General features: G+C 35.5%; 1 protein-coding gene across 2 annotated transcripts; it reads left to right on the forward strand.

Moving 5' to 3' along the window:
• The first annotated feature begins 1,290 nt into the window (after positions 1–1,290).
• On the forward strand, positions 1,291–19,575 carry TMA16 (translation machinery associated 16 homolog). 2 transcript variants are annotated; one of them, XR_015697909.1, is made up of 8 exons: positions 1,291–1,434; positions 3,659–3,771; positions 6,969–7,006; positions 11,378–11,462; positions 12,149–12,297; positions 15,014–15,056; positions 15,807–16,529; positions 16,591–19,575. XR_015697909.1 is itself a non-coding variant. In XM_087724675.1 (7 exons), exons 1-7 carry the CDS (start codon positions 1,432–1,434, stop codon positions 15,976–15,978), a joined length of 603 nt encoding a protein of 200 aa, XP_087580801.1. In that variant the 5' UTR covers positions 1,291–1,431; the 3' UTR covers positions 15,979–19,575. The 2 variants fall into 2 exon arrangements, 1 of the variants encoding a protein (XP_087580801.1); XM_087724675.1 differs by having other exon boundaries at positions 15,807–19,575.
• Positions 19,576–20,077: the final 502 nt, after the last annotated feature.

The raw sequence follows: 20,077 nt of genomic DNA on the forward strand, positions 1-20,077 counted from the left end.
AGTACATCTAACAAATACTGTATATACTCGAGTATAAGCCTAGTTTTTCAGCCCACTTTTTGGGCTGAAAAAAGCCGCCTCGGCTTATACTCGAGTCAGTGAAAAATTTGCCCGGAATGGAGGAGAAAAAGGGGCGGGGCCATGCCGCTGGGTGACACTCGTGAATGGCCCGGTGCCCCTGTGAGTTTCCCCTCCCTCTGTGTCAGTTTGCCGCGCAGCGCGCACCGCACCATCCCCCCTCCTCACGTTCTAATGTAATGCAGGGCTGTCTTACGATTCCCCTTCCTCCCCCTCCTGCCGCTCTGCAACGATGTCCCACCTCCTCCTTGTTATGGCAAGCAGCCACATAGCGATGTCCCACCTCCTCTGGTACAGTGATCCAATGATAGGAATCACTGTGCCGTGTGTCATAGGAGGCGGGACATCGCTCCCGCGGCTGCACGGGACATCATCATCACAGCGGGACATCAGCATCATGAGGTGAGTGAAGTATTTCATTGAATACACCGCTAGTTTACTGTTTTTCTTTGAAATAAATATTCAAAAACATTATTGGTATCTATTTTTATTTTTGAAATTTACCGGTAGCTGCTGCATTTCCCACCCTAGGCTTATACTTGAGTCAATAACTTTTCCAGTTTTTTGTGGTAAAATTAGGTGCCTCGGCTTATATTCGGGTCGGCCTATACTCGAGTATATACGGTAATATATAATATAAAGTCATTGAAAGAGAAAGCTAGCAAGTCTTGAAAGCCTAATTTTTATTATTATAATTTCATCATTTCTACTTTTAAACATGCTGTAATTCAGACCTCCTGCTATCATGCATACATGAAATAAACAGTATTCGAATTCTATTGCTCCATGTTTCTATTATCCTTTACTTCCAAAAAAATCTGTACCCTTAAAACAAATGGGTGTTAATGCTTCATGTGACATCAGAAGCGTGTTAATGTTAAAATTATTGTTGGTGGGATGGCTGTCACTCATTCTATGTCCACGTTTATAGGCGCCATTCCTTTCAATGGCCGAATCAATTGATTCTTTTCCTAAAGAGTAATTTAGCTCATTAGCTAAACAGAGACGCTCGGAAGACATCCGCGATTTTTACCCTTTTTCAGCGGAAGGAATCAGCAGGACACAGCTTAAAAACCGACATCCTCAGACTTATTTTAACCTAGCAGGGTTTATAGAAGTGATTTCTATACGCCCCGTAAACGCTCCCTTCTGAATTAGGAACAGGAATTAATCCAACGTATTTACTAAAGTCGATCTAATAAATATTTTCTATTTGAACGGAACGGAACGGAGCAGCTGGCTGTCCGTGGATCCAGCCGGGAGGGTTAAAGTGTGGGACTCGCCTGGGTTCAGAAAAGCACATGGGCGCTTTTTGCCCTTTAAGGAGACGCGCCTGCTTTTCGCTTCGTGAATATGGTGAGTTTAGCCGGTGCAACGCGGGGAGAGGGGAGGATTGAACTGAAAAACATAATCATGCATTGCAGTGGACTCGTCAACAGATACGATGGAGTTTCGATGGCTTTTTAAATAAGCACACTTTTTATGCCGAAACGTATTTGTTTAGTTTTAGCCATGCTGAAATGTATTTGTTTAGTTTTTAACGTACTTCAAGCATTGTGCGTTTGTGCGGGCATTTGTGGTGAACAAGAAATTAAATTGTTCTTATTTCACAGTAAACATACTAGAGATTGCCATGGAAATTCTTAAATTCTACTTCCACGTTGAAACTGCATACAACATGCCTGTGTTTATTTGATAAGTTAGTTTTATCATAGCCCTGGCAAAAAGACTGCTTGCATGATACGGAGATTTTGTACTAGGTATGGTCTTTATTAACTCACTAAGTTTATTTATTGACACTAAATTAATTGGCTTTTCCGTTGAGATTATTTATTAGATTTGTTTGCTGCACATCTCACTTCAAAGATTATGTTTTCTTATTACATTTTTATAGTGTCGCTATAAAGAATTCGGAGTTCTGTGTTCTATATAAACTAGCAACATAAAACTTATATTTTTGATGGATTGTAATCAGGGAAATCAAAGAGGTGTATTGGACACAGAGGCTTCATTTTTTGGGGGGGGGATTTAGGAAATCCTTTTTAGGAACATATTTTCTATAAACTTTGAACATTTAAAAATCTGAACAATTAAGATCTATTACACTACATTATACAAAATTTATGTTATGTTAAAATTGTGTTTGGTTTACTTAGTGTTTAATAATTCATATATAAATGGTTTTAAGCTTTCTGTTAGGGCATGTACTTCATTTAACAGTTATAGAGTAAAAACCCTTTTGGCATCTGGTGGTTACATGGACATATCTTTTGTAATTTTCTTGTAGTAAAACATATAATTTGCTTTAACAAACTTTCAGAATTTTTTTAAAAAATATAGTCCTTAAATTTCTTGGTGGCCTCTCTTTCAAATTTAGCCCAGTCTGGTTCCCTCTTAGTTTTTTCAAGATTAGTCAAGGTTGGATAGATGCTTCTGCATACTTGACTTGACTTGACTTGGTTTCTGCATACCCTTTGAATCTCTTAGTAGATTGGACTGGCATCAAGAGTTGAGAATTAAAGGTAGCATTTTATAATGCTTCAGGTCTATACTTAATAGGCAGCTCCAGGTTTGCGGGTAGGGATGAAAAGGTCTGTGCAGTTGTTTCCGTGTGGAGTGCCATTTTTTAAATCCCCTGATATTTAATCATTACATGAAACTAACAGGCAAGATCATCATCATTTTGGAGTATTCTGTCAATAATAATGCTGATGACAGTGTGCAAATGGTGACATCAATATGTTGGTGAAAATGTGCATATGGTGATATCATGTAAAGTTTTTATCTACTTGTGTCCTGACATCTGACACAAATATGTAAGTTGTGTCATTTTCTGGATATAATTCCTGCTGATGTCTATAGCAGTCAAATGCTGATTTGTATTGGAAAAGAAAGTTTTATAGAAAGGAGTGTACAGTCTGGATGTTTGCAGTAGGGCATGGGGAAAAAGTATATATTATTATTTAGCCCAGTGTCTTAATTGCTCAGCCATTGCACCCCCGTAATATTTAAACAGTGATATTAAATATCACTGATTTTTTACATATGTAATTTTATCAGCCTAAATTACGTATATATTGAAAATATTGAAAATATTTGATTATTTTATTTTTTCTTGTGTGTATTTTATCACTTCTTCAAGTATTCTTTTTGAGTTCTATGATTAGAATGCATTCATATTTCATTATTTTTGTAGTTGGTGAGTAAATCTAAAATGATTCCTAAAGCCACTTCTAGGTTGCCAATGGGAAAGACATACAAAAGTAAAAAACTGAAGTAAAAAAAGTTTTATGAGCTTACAATGAAAGAATACATCAGTTGATTATCGGTATAGAGTCAGATAATAATTTAGAAACAGTATTGATTTCTATATATTTTTTAGACGGCCTCTTTTTATTTTGAATAGAAGTACAGATATATATAAACAAGATCCTTATAACCATCTTCTATAGTTAAGTGTTATGAATACATGGTAGATGCTGACTGATGCTTGAAAGTTAAATTATTTTGTTATGCTTCAGATGAGGATAGTTGAAGTAGTTCTATTAAATGTTTTCATTATTTTGACTCATTATTTCAGCCTAAAATTGCCAAAGCAAAAGGGGGGGAGCAGGAGAAGAAAGCCATCCATCCTTACAGCAGAAAAGCGGCTCAACTTACAAAAGAAGCACACAAACAGGTTAAAAAGGAAAAGTAAGTGTTTACATATTTTCTAATGTTGAATGGTATCTGGGATAATATTTTTGCTTTAGAAATATTGATGGCTCAATGGTTAAAGATGCTGAGCTTATCAGCTACAAAGCTACCCCAGCTCCCGCCCATCAGTTTGAAAGCATTCAAATGCAAGTAGATAAATACCTACCACTTTGGTGAGAAGGTAAGAGTGTTCCATATGCCTTGACATATAGTCATGCTGGTCATTTGACCATGAAAGTATTTTTGGACAACATTGGTTCCCTCGACTAATAAATGGAGATGAGCACTGCCCCCTGGAGTCAGATACAACTGTCAGGGGAAAATTTTACCTTTATCTTATTAGTCTGACATCTTATTTAAGGATGTATTAAAAATGAGATAAACATATAAGCACAAATGATAGCAATCCATTACTGTCCAGTTTTAAGATCTTTCATCATTTGCAGTGATATAAACCATGATTGATCTTACTGCCGTGTTTTCCCCAAAAATAAGACCCAGTCAGAGCGCAGGAATAGAAGGCAGGCGATCCCGACGACCCACATAAGCCTTAGGCCAGCCAAGAGAGACAAAGATCAGCCTTCTGCAGCCACCCATCCATTGTGGCCCACCAACTCTTGGCTTTCCTGCAGCTTATACGGCATGTCCGGATCGCCTGCTTTTCCTCCAAAACCTCTGCCTACATCCGCTGCTGTGCAAAGACAAGCGTCCTGCAGCTGCCCGCCACTCTGGTTCCAACTCTCTGCTTTCTTATGGCCTGCATGATGCATCCAGGTCACATGCCTCCCCCCACCTTTGCCTCTGCCTGCTGCTTTGACAGGTAATCAACTCACCTGCATTGCCTGGGCTGCTGCTGCTGCTGGACACCATTGGCTCGCACACGCTTGTTGCCTCCTGTGCTGGGGACACACACACTCACACTCGCACTTCACTAGGACTTATTTTTGGGGTAGGTCTTATATTGGGCACACTTTAAAAAATCAGGCTAGGAGTAATTTTGGGGTAGGACTTATTTTTGGGGAAATGCGGTATTTCATTATTTTATTTTGATCATGTGATAGACCTCAAACTTGCATAGTGCATGCTCCTGAATTGTTTAGTTTAGTTTTAGTTTTCCCTTTATTTGTATGCCGCCCTTTTCCCTGGAGGGACTCAGGGCGGCTCACAGTTCAAAAAGAGGGGGGGGGGGGAAGGACAAACAATTTTCCAACATGAAGACAATACAACATATTAAAAAGAAAACACAACAGTCACACAATTTGGGTGGGGTTAGAATCTTAACCCCAGGCCAGCCGGGACAGCCAGATCTTTAAAGCGGTGCGGAAGGACTGGAGGGTGGTGAGGGTCCGAATCTCCACGGGGAGTTCGTTCCAGAGGGTCGGAGCAGCCACCGAGAAGGCTCTCCTCCGGGTAGTTGCCAGTCTGCACTGGCTGGATGATGGAATTCGGAGGAGGCCTAATATTGTCTTGAATAACTGCCAAAAACTGATCTGGCTCTGATAGTAGAAACTAGATAATCGATTTTACACTGCTACTAAAAATTTAAAACTCTAATCTGTAAGTAGGTCACTTTCTCCAGCATTCCTGATCAAGATCAGTGACAAGGAGAAGTTAATATGTATGTAACTCCCAGCCCAGGAATTTACAATGGAAATAGAATTCTTTATGACATTGATGCAATTTCTGTGCAAATAATCCTTAGTATTAACAGCACAATGCAATACAATATTATAAAACCTTAACTTTGAATCCTGCTTTTTAGATTATCTTTTTACAAGTGATTTAAACAATTTTGCTGTGGTGTTTTAGAAATAAAAGTGATAGCCACTATTATATGTTAAAATGTATTAGTATTAAATCTCTGGTTTATGATAAAATGAGATATTGGTGTCCTATACGTTATATTTATCAGAGACTTTGGTGCAATATATTTAGAGGCAGATATGTAGAACTTAATCTTTAGTTAATGCATAGTGGGCTCCAGATTTTCTCCTTTACTTCCAAAATATTTGCTATGTCACCATATGCTTTCTTTTCATTTAACATAAAAAACCCATCAATGGTATAATGAGAACACACTTTCTGTTCCTGTTCCTGTGTCATTTCAGTAAAATATCTTGTCGACGTTCAGGAGTTCTCCCTCATCTTTTCTGAGAAGAGGTTTTTAGCAAGTCACTGTATCTTCACACAGCAGATAGGAACGGATAATTTTCCTAGTAAAATAATCTGCTCAGTATTTCTAAAATGTTTTCTACTGTTCATTAGTCTACTAACTTTCTGATCTTGTCAGTTGTCCAATTCTGCACAACTCTTATATTTCGAGGCACAATTAATGAGTCATTTGTTAATTAGGTATTGTTGGAAATAGTACCATAGAAATATGCCGGTATAATATAATTAGCATTATAAGGTAAAAGTAAAGATTCACTTAGCACATATGTGCTAGTTGTTCCCGACTCTAGGGGGCGGTGCTCATCTCTGTTTCAAAGCTGAAGAGTCAGCGCTGTCCGAAGACATCGCCATGGTCATGTGGCTGGCATGACTAAATGCAGAAGTTAATTAACTAATTAACATTGTTAATTATAATTAGCATTATAACTAGATATAATAAATGCATAAGTACAATGTTTACCTTATTTATATAATTGTGTTCTCTTTATCTACGGCGAATGGAAAATAGATCATGCTTAAGTTATATTTATATAGGAATATAGAATATTCAAAGGGTTCATAAAGGGTTCTTAATCACTTTTTAACATGGTAAAATGTGAGTTAGATGGTTGCTTGGGGTGTTTTCAGATTTGTTATGATGAGATTCTGTAATTTCAGAGTTTTTGTGTGCCATAGGGAAAAGCTAATGTTAAAACAGATATTAAAATATATTTTGTAAACATCTTTATCCACCTGCTTGGCGTTTAGGGATAAGAATTCACATGGTAAATAAAGTAGGTATTTTCTTCGTTAAACAGATTCCTTCTCTTTCAGAGCAAAATAGTTCATCTGCTTCTGTGTTTACATATAGTTTTTTAAAAAAATTAATTCTTGTATAGTTTCTTCAATTTATATACTTTATCTAATTGGCTATACATATTTTAGAAGTTAGATTGTGCTATTGTAACTATTAAATATGTCCTGAGATTGCAACAGAATATAAAGTTATTAAATAAATATATTGTATTTTTTTCCTCTTGCAGATTGAAAAATGAAAAAGCCTTTCGGCTCAGCATTGTGGGTAAGTAATTTATATTTTCAGATTTTGTAAAATTAATCTTTGTTGTATTTCCTTGGAAGAAGTTCTAGCCACTGCTAATATTTTTTTAAAAACTTTTATATCAACTATGTATTCGGTTTAACATTAGGGATCCTACGCTACTATTACTTGGAATTTTGGAATACTGGTTCCTTTATACAGTTCTGATTTTTTATTAATGTTTTCTATAACATTTGGAAGTTTTGCATAATTCATAAACTTTCTTTAAAAGAGAATTTTAATCAGTTTTTAACTTTAACTTAACTTAATTTTTCATCTTTGTAAAGCGTATCTTTTGGAAATTGGGCATGTGAGAAACTAAATACATTTTGTAATTAACATCAATATTCTACATTAGTAAATAAAATCATTTATTACATTTACATGTTTAATTATTTTTAGAAATAACCAGATTTATTTTTTTCTTCATTTGCCTGGCAATAGATAATACACTAGCTGGTTTTTTAAAAAATAAAAAAAATAATATTTCAAATAGGAGGACTTCTGGTGAAGATTCATTGTGTACTAGACATCTCCAAAAAAGTGAACTTGACATTACGGCCAGATGATCAACCAGATGGTGAATTCTGGCTGACAAAATATTTGTACTTCTCACAGGTGCTTCTTGTGAGTAAATTGCAGGAACAAATTTTTTGTGGTTGGCTCAGGAATCAAGGAGCAAAGAACTGATGAATTCTAACTAAAAGCTCTTAGCTGATATATATATGCCATGTGTACCCAAAGCTCACCTAGATTTAATCACTTTTGGAAATTGCTTTTTAGCTGCTTTCTAGTCATTAGGAACCAAAGCAATTACACATCTTATAGTGAAAGATTTATACGATCTGAAGAGAAACCAGAGTATGAGGGCAGACAATTTTTATCTAGGCTTTCTCCTCCAGGACACTAACCCGGTTACCACGTATGCAGTGGCAAAGTTCTGTGCTGCTGCAATGTCCATAAGAAAAAAATTGGCTACAGAAGTATAGTACCATCTTGTATCAATTATCTGGACATACCTTTAACAATCTTTGGCCCATTATGTTATTATTCATTTTTATTGTCAATACTTATAATTATATTTTAATGTTAGTATTTTTTAATATAGTGTAAAAACAAATGTATATTGCTGGTCTTTGACCGTAATAAAGATCTTTCTTACTTACATCTTATAGCAATATGCAATTCTTAGCAAAGGAAGACATATACAGCAAAAGGGTGATTAAAACATTAATTTTGAAAAATTACAAATGGATTGAAGGTCCAGATGAACTTTTAAAGTAGGAGTTTCAAAATAAATTATAAGAATCTTTTCCATGGGGAAAAAGCCGTTGTTTTGAATTCTTAAAAAAAGAAACATGAAAAGACGTGACTTTGAAAGCTGGATACTAGAGGGAACCAGAAAGAATTAAAGATTACAGTTAAAAGAACAGAACATATTTGATTTATTAATAGAATATAAAAAAGTACTTTAACATTGGATGTGATGAAGGATATTTTTAAAACTGTGGTCCCATAAGTGTCTTGCATTATAGATAAGACTATTTTTAAAGGAGGGTATGGAAGAGACGTTGTATTGGACAAGACTGAGATTGATTTAAAGTGGATTTAAAAATGACAGTATAAAATGGTGATGGCAAACCTATGGCATGTGTGTCACAGGTGGCATGCAGAGCCGTCTCTGTGGGCACATGAGCTGTTGCCCCAGCTAAGCTCTACAATGCATGCTCGGGGTGTGGGGTGCATGCGGGAGATGTGCACACATGCATGGGGGACTGAGGGGTCACATGTGCATGCATGGGGCAGCGCGGGGGCGTGCGCACTTACGACACAAGACAACAAAAAGGTTAGCATTCACTGGTCTAAAAGGATCGTGTGGAAAAAGTTGTTGCACTGCATATACAAATTAAACTGCCTGGTGACTTAATAATTTAAAGGAAATACACAAACAACAAACCAAAAGAGTGACCTGGATAACTTTTCCACATTTGAGCTACAAAAAAACCTTGTTAAAGTTGGACATGTAGACTCTAGTATCAGTTAAACATTTTAGCAGGATTCTCTTTTGCAAATTTTCTCAGCATTTTGACAATTGTAGCAACACTTTTTGTGATCATTCAGCATACAGTTACTGTATTTTTCGGAGTATAAGATGCACCGGAGTATAAGACGCACCAAGGTTTTGAAAAGGCTAGTAAGTAGGGTATAGAGGGATAGAGAGGGAGAGAAAGAGAAATACAGGAGGGAGGGAGGGAGGGAGAGAGAGTAGTTAGGTAGATAGATAGATAAAGGGAGAGAGAGAGAGAGAGAGAGAAAGCGCACATGCGCACGCGAGAGAGAGAAGGTAAGTTGGTAGGTAGAGAGAGAAAGAGAGATATATGATAGGGAAAGAGTAGTTAGGTAGGTAGGTAGATAGGGATATATATATATATATATATATATATATATATATATATATATATATATATATATATATATATATATATATATATATATATATGTATATATATATATATATATATGTATATATATATATATATATATGTATACATATATATATATGTATATATATATATATATATGTATATATATATATATATATATGTATATATATATATATATATATGTATATATATATATATATATATATATATATATATATATATATATATATATAGAGAGAGAGAGAGAGAGAGAGAGAGAGAGAGAGAGAGAGAGAGAGAGAGAGAGAGAGAGAGAGAGAGAGAGAGAGAGAGAGAGAGAGAGAGAGAGAGAGAGAGAGAGAGAGAGAGAGAGAGAGAGAGAGAGAGAGAGAGAAGGTAGGTAGGGCGAGTAGGTAGGAAGGGCCAGTAGGTAGGTAGGTCAAGAGAGAGAGTAGGTAGGTAAGTAGGTAGAAGGATAGAGAGAAAAATAGGGAGAGAAATAGAGAGTGAGAGAAGTACAGTAGATAGGTAGGGAGAAAGGGTAGTTAGGTAGGTAGGTAAATAGATAAAGGGATAGAGAGAGAGAGAAAGAAATACAATAGGTAGGGAAAAAGAGAGAGTAGGTAGGTCAGTAGGTAGGTAGAGGGATAGAGATAGAGAAATAGAGATAGAGAGAAATACAGTAGATAGGTAGGTGTTTCTGCTGGCACAGCACTTGATCAATGTAATTTTCACCAATCAGTTAAAGAGCTTTCCAAAAGGAAAAAAAAGTATTTGCACTCTGCAAACCTCCCCAAAACGGCCCGTTTTTCACGAAAATGGGCCTTTTTTTTTTTTAAAAGGCATGAATAGCCTTGGAGGGGGGCTTGCAGAGTGCTCCTGGGAAGGGGTCCCCCCCCAAAAAATGAGCAGAAAACAGTCCGTTTTTTAAGAAAATGGGTGTTTTATGTCACACAAATTGCATGCATAGCCTTATGGAGGTTTAAAGAGTGCTCCTGGGGACTGGGAGGAGACATAAAGGGTCCATTTTTCACTCATTTCCGCCCTCCTGAGCCCCCAGGAGCTCTCTGAAAGCCTCCATAAGGGTATACCCTTTGAAGCTGCCCTTTGAAGCTGTTTTTGGGTGAAATCCTGATTGAAATCCTGTCAAAACTTTTGTATCTTGTGTATTTACTCTTATTTTGAATTTGTAAACAAATGGCATTAAAAATTTAAATTCAGTATGTGTTCAGATTTGCAGAAAGATGGGTTTAATTTTGTATCATGTAGAAGTTTTGCTTTACTTACAAATTCATTGGAAAACATCATTAGATTAGGAGATTCCAAAAGTTTTACATCTAACTGTGCTATATAGTATTTGCATGCACTGCTTATTGTCCCATTTCTCTTGGGTTATCTTTAATCCTTAAAAAGTATATGCCAAGCATTTGAATTATCTGACTATCCCCGACTATGATGGTGTTTTTTTCTAGAATGAAATTCAGTTCTTTTCTATCAGCTTATCCATTCTATAAATTGATTTTAAATTGCATAAATATGGTTCATGTGCTCTTTCCTCATAATTTCTGTAGGGATGTGAGCTCTAGATTTATTAGCCCTTTCTTAATAAAATATCCTGGAAAAATGAATAAATGATATATGACCTTTTACTTGGCAGTAATAGCAAATTACTGATTGAAACAGATGCTAGTTTTTAGACAGTAACCATGAGCATATGAAAGGAAATTTCAATGGAAGTAGATTTAGTTATATTATGGGATTAATAATTTAGTATTGTTTTACATTTTTATTAGCATTAGAAGCAAGCAGACATGAAAATAATAACTTTAAAGATGGGAGAGGAAATTATTAAACTGTATAATACATTTTTTACACTTTTGTAGGTTTTACAAATATCTCAAAAATTATTTTTGTTCTCTTTTTTTGGTAGGTGAAAAATTGCTGTGGTTTCAATGTCACCTTGATCCTGACAAAATGGAATACACAAAAAAAGAAGCTTCTGAATTAGTAGAAAAGTAGGTTTATAGCAAGCTACCTAAGTCTTCTGTGTTTGGAACAAGAATGTTGAGTTGATGTTCATAATTTTAACTGCTTGGTATGTTTTTCAAAATAAAAACACCCTGTTCTATGTAGTTCATTAGAACATCTGTTGGTATAGGCCATCTTTAGTATTTATCCATGCAGTGTAATTTTAACTTCATATATGTTAATTATTATAAGTAATTAGAAACAATTAAATTAACTCTTCTAATCTATTTTTTTTCTGGAATAATATATACCTGTTGTGTACTATTTGTATGCAATTATTACACTTTTAGTCTCAAATATCCTGTTTCTGGATTTTGTAAATAAACAAACTTATTTATTTTAAATATGAGCTGAAATTAAAAAAGCAACTTTAGTTTGAAACATGCACAAAATAGTTTGATAAAATATATACTGTAGTTTGTGCTTTTTAAAAATCTTTTCCTGGCTAAAGAAAACTATGCTATTCTTTTGTTGTCATATTGCTGTTTAAAATCTGGATAGCTGAGATAGATAGAGAACAACCTTGCCTCTGATATTTAGTTTAATATTAGTGGTTTTGTATATATTCTTTATTCTTTAATATTCAAGATGATTTAATGTTTCTAAATAATTGACAAGTATTGCTTTAAAAAAAACCCCAATGTTCCTAAAACGGCAGTATACTGTGTTTTAGTTATTTGCAGCGATTTCGTGATGAGTTGGAACAGATTGAACTGCACAACAGCATCAAAGGACGACAGTCCAGACAGCATAGTTCCAGGGAAACCGTAATCAAGCAGACCATGGAACGTGAAAGACAGCAGTATGAAAGCTATGGCATAGGTATGCTGTGTTAAAAAGTAACCTGTTATTAAAATGTGCCCCAAATATAAGAACTCTAAATAAAAGAGCAGTAACATGAGTTCTACCGTATTTTTCAGAGTATAAGACGCATCGGAGTATAAGACGCACCAAGGTTTTGAAGAGGCAAATTAAAAAAAAGTTTTTGCATTCTTCAGACCTCCAAAAAGCCAATTTTTCATGAAAACGGGCCTGATTTTTTTTTTAAAAAAAGGGCATGAATAGCCCTTAGGAGGCTAGTAGAGTGCTCCAGGATTTTCCTCCCCCTCAAAAAACAAGCAAAAAACAGACCATTTTTTGAAAAAAAACGGGCCCATTTTGTCAAAAAAAGGACATGGATACCCTTTAGGAAGCTTATAGAGTGCTCCTGGGGGGGGGGGGAATTGAGCAAAAAACTGGCTGTTTTTTGCTCATTTCTGCCCTCCCCAGCCCCCCAGGAGCTCTCTGAAAGCCTCCTACAAGCTATGCACGGCCATTTTTGTGAAGGGGCGGAGTTTCATGAGGCAAAAATGCTGTATTCAGTGTATAAGACCCACCCAGATTTTCAGCCTTTTTTTTGAGGAAAAAAGGTGCGTCTTATACTCTGAAAAATACGGTACTTCCGAAGTAAATAAAAGTTAATTGTTTTCTCACATCTTATTCATATTTTATTCTCTATGGTGTTGGACTTTACTTGAACTTGACATTCATGTACCAGCATATCAAATCACATACAATACAATACCACACCAAACCAACCTGGAAGGGACTTTGGAGGTCTTCTAGTCCAACACCCTGCCTAGGCAGGAAACCCTATACCATTTCAGACAAATGGCTATCCAACATCTTCTTAAAGACTTCCAGTGTTGGGCATTCACAACTTCTGGAGTCAAGCTGTTCCACTGATTAATTGTTCTAACTGTCAGGAAATTTCTCCTCAGTTCTAAGTTGCTTCTCTCCTTGATTAGTTTCCACCCATTGCTTCTTGTTCTGCCCTCAGGTGCCTTGGAGAATAGTTTGACTTCCTCTTCTTTGTGGCAACCCCTGAGATATTAGAACACTGCTATCATGTCTCCCCATGTCTTTCTTTTCATTAAACTAGACATATCCAGTTCCTGCTACCGTTCTTCATATGTTTTAGTCTCCAGTCCTCTAATCATTTTTGTTGCTCTTCTCTGCACTCTTTCTAGAGTCTCCACATCTTTTTTACATTGTAACAACCAAAACTGAATGCAGTATTCTAAATGTGGCCTTATCAAGGCATTATAAAGTGGTATTAACACTGATTAATACCTGATTATATTAACATTGATCTTGGTTAGACAGATGCTCATGATTTTCTTCCCTATTTTAACTTGTGTTCCTAACCTGATTTTTGGGGGCTATTTTTGGTAGGTTGGACTGTTTTTTTCCCCTTTGTGTAAAAACAGATGCAAAAAATGAATTAAATAGTTCTGCTTTCTCCATTGCTTGTCACCTTCTTGCCATTTTCTCCCAGCAATGGACCAGTTGTTTCCTTAACTTTTTTCTTGTTTTTAACATGTTGGAAAAAGCTTTTTTTTTGTTATTTTTTACTTTTGTGGCAAGCCTTTTGTCACTGTGAGCCATAACTTTCCTCGCTTCATCTTTACAGGCTCGGGCTATTTGCTGATATTCTGCCTTAGTTATGTCCCCCTTTCCACTTTTTATATTTATCCTTTTTGTCTTTCAATGTTTCAATTTGTTTTAATGAAGAAAGATGCAAGGTGGATAAATTGTAGTAGTTAATTTGATGCATGCAAAATATTTTTAATAATAAATAGATGGTCAGTGTAACCTTGTTCCTGATGAATTGCTACAAGTTTAGACAAGTTTACTTGAAAAATTCATATCCATAAGAACTTGAAATGTTCTTCAATTTTGACATAGCAACAACTTAAAATTAACAGTATATATGCTATATGTATTTCAAGTCTCTCTCTATAGTCTATTCATTTATCTTTTATCTATGTATAATTTAACACACATTGTATTCAAATTATCCAAGTCTACTTCACTTATTTTTTACTGTGAAATATTTAAGAAGAAATAATCATTTGCATATTTCTTGATTAACTGGTTCTAATTTGAGAAAAATGATTTATACTTCTAGGCAGTGTTATTAGAGATGGTAGTTTAAAATGAAAAGTTAAATTGACTAATTTTTAAAATGCATATTTCTATTGCCTTTTACTGAGAAGAAATGACCAGTGGTGTGACTTTTCTTTCTCTCCCAGTATTCACCATTCATTAGTTTTTCTTACCAGACAATTATAGTTTTGTCTGGAAAAATTAGGCGCTTTTCCAAATTTGATGTGAAACATTTAAGAACTAAATTAGCCCAATTGAATAAAGTTGGTTAATTGGCTAAAATAATATCCTTGATATGGCAGCATGTAATTTTATTTTCTTTGTTGCAAATAGTTTTCTCCTGAGAAAGTACATATAATGCATGTACATATTTTTTGTACATTGCTAACAAAGTAAATCTAATAGCCATCCTTTTGAACATATTCTTTGGGGTATCTTGCAATTTGAAATAAGATATTTTGATGAATCAGTTTTAATTTCTAAAGTAAGCAAAATAAAACTGATGAGTTTGTCTCTTTCAACTACAATAACAAAATAAGACAGTGGGAGATCAGTAATCTTTTTATTTTCTTACTCTATGGATTGATCTAGATTCAATTTCTTTCCATAGAAATCCCTGACATTGTAAACTGTAAACATCTTCGATATTTCAGGTGAGTTATTTTCTAACTACCCCCAAATGGGGCGGGCAGAGATACATTACTCCAGCATAATTTCTGTTAATTTTTAAAAGAGGACACAGTCTTTTAGTCCAAAGTAATCTAGTATGAACAGTCTATTTTCCAACAATGGCATGCATCAGTTTCAAATAATAAAACATTTTCAACATCATATTGTATTATTGCTTGTGTTATACTGAGTATTACATTATAAAATGGGAATTTATGTATTATAACTCAGAAATAAACTGACAAGTGAAAATTGAGGGTTTATATATTTGTATCTTTGCCTTTTTCTCTATTTTTAATTTTATAAAAATTAAAATGTTAATATTGATGTTATTTTAATTGCTTGACACAATGCCTGGGGAAATCCTATTTAGATATAAATTGGCTACAATAGATAGGATCAGTTAATAAAGTAGGTAGAGCCTTTTGTATATAAATTGGACCCAAAATATTTTTGTTTTCCTTTAATTTGGTGTGGGGTTATATTCATTTAAATATTGTAAGCCTATTTTAGAATATACATAGTAGTTTTCCTGTCTTTCCTGCATCATAGGAATTTCAGTAAAGTCTCTTGAAAACATCTCTTCAATTAGGTGGGTTTATTCCAGGGTTATTTTACAAAGACCTTTCCAATCAAAGTTTTTTCTTTTTAAATAGGAGCAATGATTGATCACCAACATAAATATTAAAGGGTTTCCATCAACTAATGCTTGCCTTTTTTTCCATTTCTACCAGAGACTGGGATGGTGACTTGAAGAAGCTACCAAATATTAAAATGAGAAAGTTATCCAGTAAAGATCTATCTAAAAATAGAATGGAGAGTGCAAACATTGAAGCTGGAAATGAACTGCCTGTCGCACAGGATGTGGATGAAAAAGAAATTGTTGGGATATGTGAAACAGATTGACAAACCAGTGTTTAAACTGGCAGCAAGAAACCTTCCTTTTAATCAACCAAGAGAGCCTGCAGTTCTGATCACTATGACAATTTATACTGCAGTTTATAATATTGCATTGCCTTTTTTAAAAACAGTGCAATGTGGGTAAGGTTCATAAAAAATACTTGATATTATATTGATAGAATCAATTCTGATTAGTCTAAAATAATTATTCTAATTAGTCATAAAATGCAACAACATTTAAAGGTCATGAAGAAAAAGTCCAATTTATAATGTTGCACCTCACCTACTACCTTCCGGCAGTTGTTGTTCTTCAAGAGAAAGTACTGATCTGATTGTCATTACAATAGGAGCAAAGTATTTTTAGGGGTGAACTTAAATGCATCTTTCCATACCCCAAGAGTGGCAACATTTTTTAATAGTGCATTCTGGCATTATTCCTTCTTGAAGAAGCTGAAGATTGGAAGCATAGCGCATAACATCACTTGAGAGGTTGGGATTAAAAAATGTGGTCTAAATTTTGCAGCAGGTACAGGTGAAACTCGAAAACTTAGAATATTGTGCAAAAGTTCATTTATTTCAGTAATGCAACTTAAAAGGTGAAACTAATATATGAGATAGACTCATTACATGCAAAGCAAGATAGTTCAAGCCGTGATTTGTCATAATTGTGATGATTATGGCTTACAGCTCATGAAAACCTCAAATCCACAATCTCAGAAAATTAGAATATTACATGCAATCAATAAAACAAGGATTGTACATAGAACAATATCGGACCTCTGAAAGGTATAAGCATGCATATGTACTCAGTACTTGCTTTGGGCCCCTTTTGCAGCAATTAGTGCCTCAATGCGGTGTGGCATGGAAGCTATCAGCCTGTGGTACTGCTGAGGTGTTATGGAAGACCAGGAGGCTTCAATAGCGGCCTTCAGCTCTCTGTATTGTTTGGTCTCATGTCTCTCATCTTTCTCTTGGCAATGCCTCATAGATTCTCTATGGGGTTCAGGTCAGGCGAGTTTGCTGGACCAACACCAGTAGATGACATGGCTCCCCAAATCAACACAGACTGGAAACTTCACACTGGACTTCAAGCATCTTGCAGTTTGTGCCTCTCCATTCGTCCTCTATACTCTGGGTCCTTGGTTTCCAAATGAGAGGCAAAAGTTGCTCTCATCAGGAAAGAGGACTTTTGAAGCCCATGTCCACAATCCCTCTGTGTGTAGTGGCTCTTGATGCATCGACTCCAGCCTCAGTCCACTCCTTGTGAAAGTCCCCAACATTTTTGAATGGCCTTTTCCTGACAATCCTCTCCAGGCTGCGATCATCCCTGCTGCTTGTGCACCTTTTTCTTCCACACTTTTCCCTGCCACATAACTTTCTATTAATGTGCTTTGATACAGCACTTTGGGAACATCCAACTTCTTTTGCAATTACCTATTGAGGCTTTCCCTCCTTATGGAGGGTGTCAATGATGGTTTTCTGCACAACCGTCAGGTCAGCAGTCTCCCATGATTGTGATTCCTACTGAACCAGACTGAGACCATTTAAAGGCTCAGGAACCTTTTGCAGATGTTATGGCTTAATTAATTGATTAAAGTGAGACACTTTGAGCCTAGAATATTGCACCATTTCACAATATTCTAATTTTCTGAGATTGTGGATTTGGGGTTTTCATGAGCTGTAAGCTATAATAATCACAATTATGACAAATCACGGCTTGAACTATCTTGCTTTGCATGTAATGAGTCTGTCTCATATATTAGTTTCACCTTTTAAGTTGCATTACTGAAATAGGTGAACTTTTGCACGATATTCTAATTTCTCGAGTTTCACCTGTACTATTAAGGATTCTATATTTCCCCTTGAACTCTTCCAAATTGTAAAAATGCATAATGGGAGGAACTGTTTTGCCATTCTCTTAACACACCACCTTTAGCTCTTTTCTTTTTACAAAAAAAGAGCTTTCCCGCTAAGCATACATAGGTACATAATTGTGTGTCCCAGTATCTAATTTATTTACAATATTGTTTTGAGTTGGAAAGAATAAAATATAGGCTATAAAATAAAATTGGAAAGAGTAAAATATGGGCTATAAAACAGTACTGAAGAAAGTATACTAACCAGTATATTTAAGCTTTCTTTCTTGGATTTGATCTTTGGGTTCTTCAGTTGTAATATTCTACGTGGTAACTTGTAATATTTTCCCAAAGGTGCTTTTTCAGGAGGTAACTGGACTTTTGTTGTTGTTTTTTTGTGATGTTTTGCTTCTCATCCAAAAAGTTTCTTCAGCTCTGACAGGATAGTGGGGAATGGAGAGCTGAAGCAGCTTCTTGGATGAGAAGTGGAAAAAAAAATGAGAAAGTTCAGCTGCCTCCTGAAAAGCACCTTTGGGACAACCATGACCTGGATAACTGACAATCTTGTAATATTTTCATAATTCAAAATTACTCATTTTTGGACAAGCAAATAACTTGACATCACCAGTTTGGCTTCAGAGAATCTACTAGTGGGCTTTCTACTTTGGTACTGATTTCTTTTTAAAACAAAGTTCCTTAACATTGATTTATAAATCAGATTCTGAAGCACATATTCATGCTACTGAACTGACATTAAACTACATTCCTGGATTCACCGACAAATGCGTGCTCGACAAAAGCGCGACCGACGAAACCGTGGTGAGGAAATCGCGCCAACGAATGAGCGCAGAAGCACGCCGACAACAGCGCACCAACAAAAGCACGCCTTCAACAAACAAGTAATAACAACCTAATAACCCTAAACCTAACCCTGAACCTAACCGTTACCTTAACTTAAATTGCGCTTTTGTGGGCGTGGTTTTGTGGGCGCGTTGTTGTGGGCGCATTTATGACATTGCGGTTTTCTCACCATGGTTTTGTCGGTGTGCTTTTGTCGTGCGCGTGTTTGTCGGGTCACACATTCCTGAAGAATGGGGAAAGAAGTTCTTGAGTTAAACTGTTGCTCAGGAAAAGGACGACTACATTTGTTTTTAACTAGGCCATTCCTCACTTAATCAAATGTAATCTGAAGCACATAGACTGAGCTTTCATTTAAAATACGCTTCTAAGGGCATTTGACAAGGCAACAATATCCTCAAGTTTGAAACTTAAGACTCGAGTTCTGAAGTTCTTCAGACTGGAAATACAAAATAAATAATATAACTACATAATGCAAACATGATTAGTTTCTATTAAAAAAATAAATAATTTATAGCCACTTAAGAGTCATCTGTTTATTACAAATACAAATTTGTTCCACAACAATTAGGTTTTTTTTCTCACCCCAAGAACCTTTTTAATACACAAATCACCCACAAAAGCTCTTCCCAAAGAGAACTGGGAAAACAAGTAACAAACTTGCAAGTCCAATGATTATATATAATAAAATATTTGCATCATAGATTGCAGTGCAGTTTTCAGAAATTGAGAGATAACTTTCAGATAAATGGGGATCTGTGCAACAATGCAATACTCACCTTTTCTATTGATTGCTTTCCACCTGTAGCAATTATACTAATAGTATTTTAGATTTATAGCCAGGATAATTTGGAATTGAATGCTGCCTAAAAATAAACCAACCAACCAACCCAAAAATACTGGAATTTAAAAATTTGGTTTTTTCCCCTTAAAGGACGATATATTCCACATTTTTTCTGGTATCTGTAATACACTTTTTCTTTAACTGGTACTCGACAGCATAAAAGATGGCATATTGCAAATTGTGGTACAAATATAATTTTCAAACAGAACTGAAAGCTGTCCCTTCATGCCTGGTTCCATGTGAATCAGGTTTTAAAAATAGCATAATTCCCTAAATTCCATGGAATTAAGCCAAAACAAATCTTGTTTACAACGCTTGCTGGCATAATGATAAGTTGTTTCTAGATCTTGGTATGGGAATCATGTAGACTTTTTCTTCCAATGCATCCATGCTATATAAACATGCCAACATTTCTATGAATCTACTGTAATATTTTACTGCCACCGAATATATGAATAACCAGCCATTTGCCTTTTGTCACATGCATGATAATCCTTTTACGCAACGTTGCTCTGTATGGGCGCCATTGTACGGTCTCTGCAAAATA

The sequence above is a fragment of the Thamnophis sirtalis genome, unplaced genomic scaffold (genome assembly GCF_051295495.1).
Source record: "Thamnophis sirtalis isolate CommonGarterSnake01/CBP01778 unplaced genomic scaffold, rThaSir2_p1.2 scaffold_10, whole genome shotgun sequence".
NCBI lineage: Eukaryota > Metazoa > Chordata > Lepidosauria > Squamata > Natricidae > Thamnophis > Thamnophis sirtalis.

Coding starts and splice junctions, on each gene's coding strand:
- TMA16 (XM_087724675.1), top strand. Junction 3,772..6,968: donor AAACAGGTTAAAAAGGAAAA/GTAAGTGTTTAC, acceptor TTCCTCTTGCAG/ATTGAAAAATGAAAAAGCCT. Junction 12,298..15,013: donor GTATGAAAGCTATGGCATAG/GTATGCTGTGTT, acceptor TTCTTTCCATAG/AAATCCCTGACATTGTAAAC.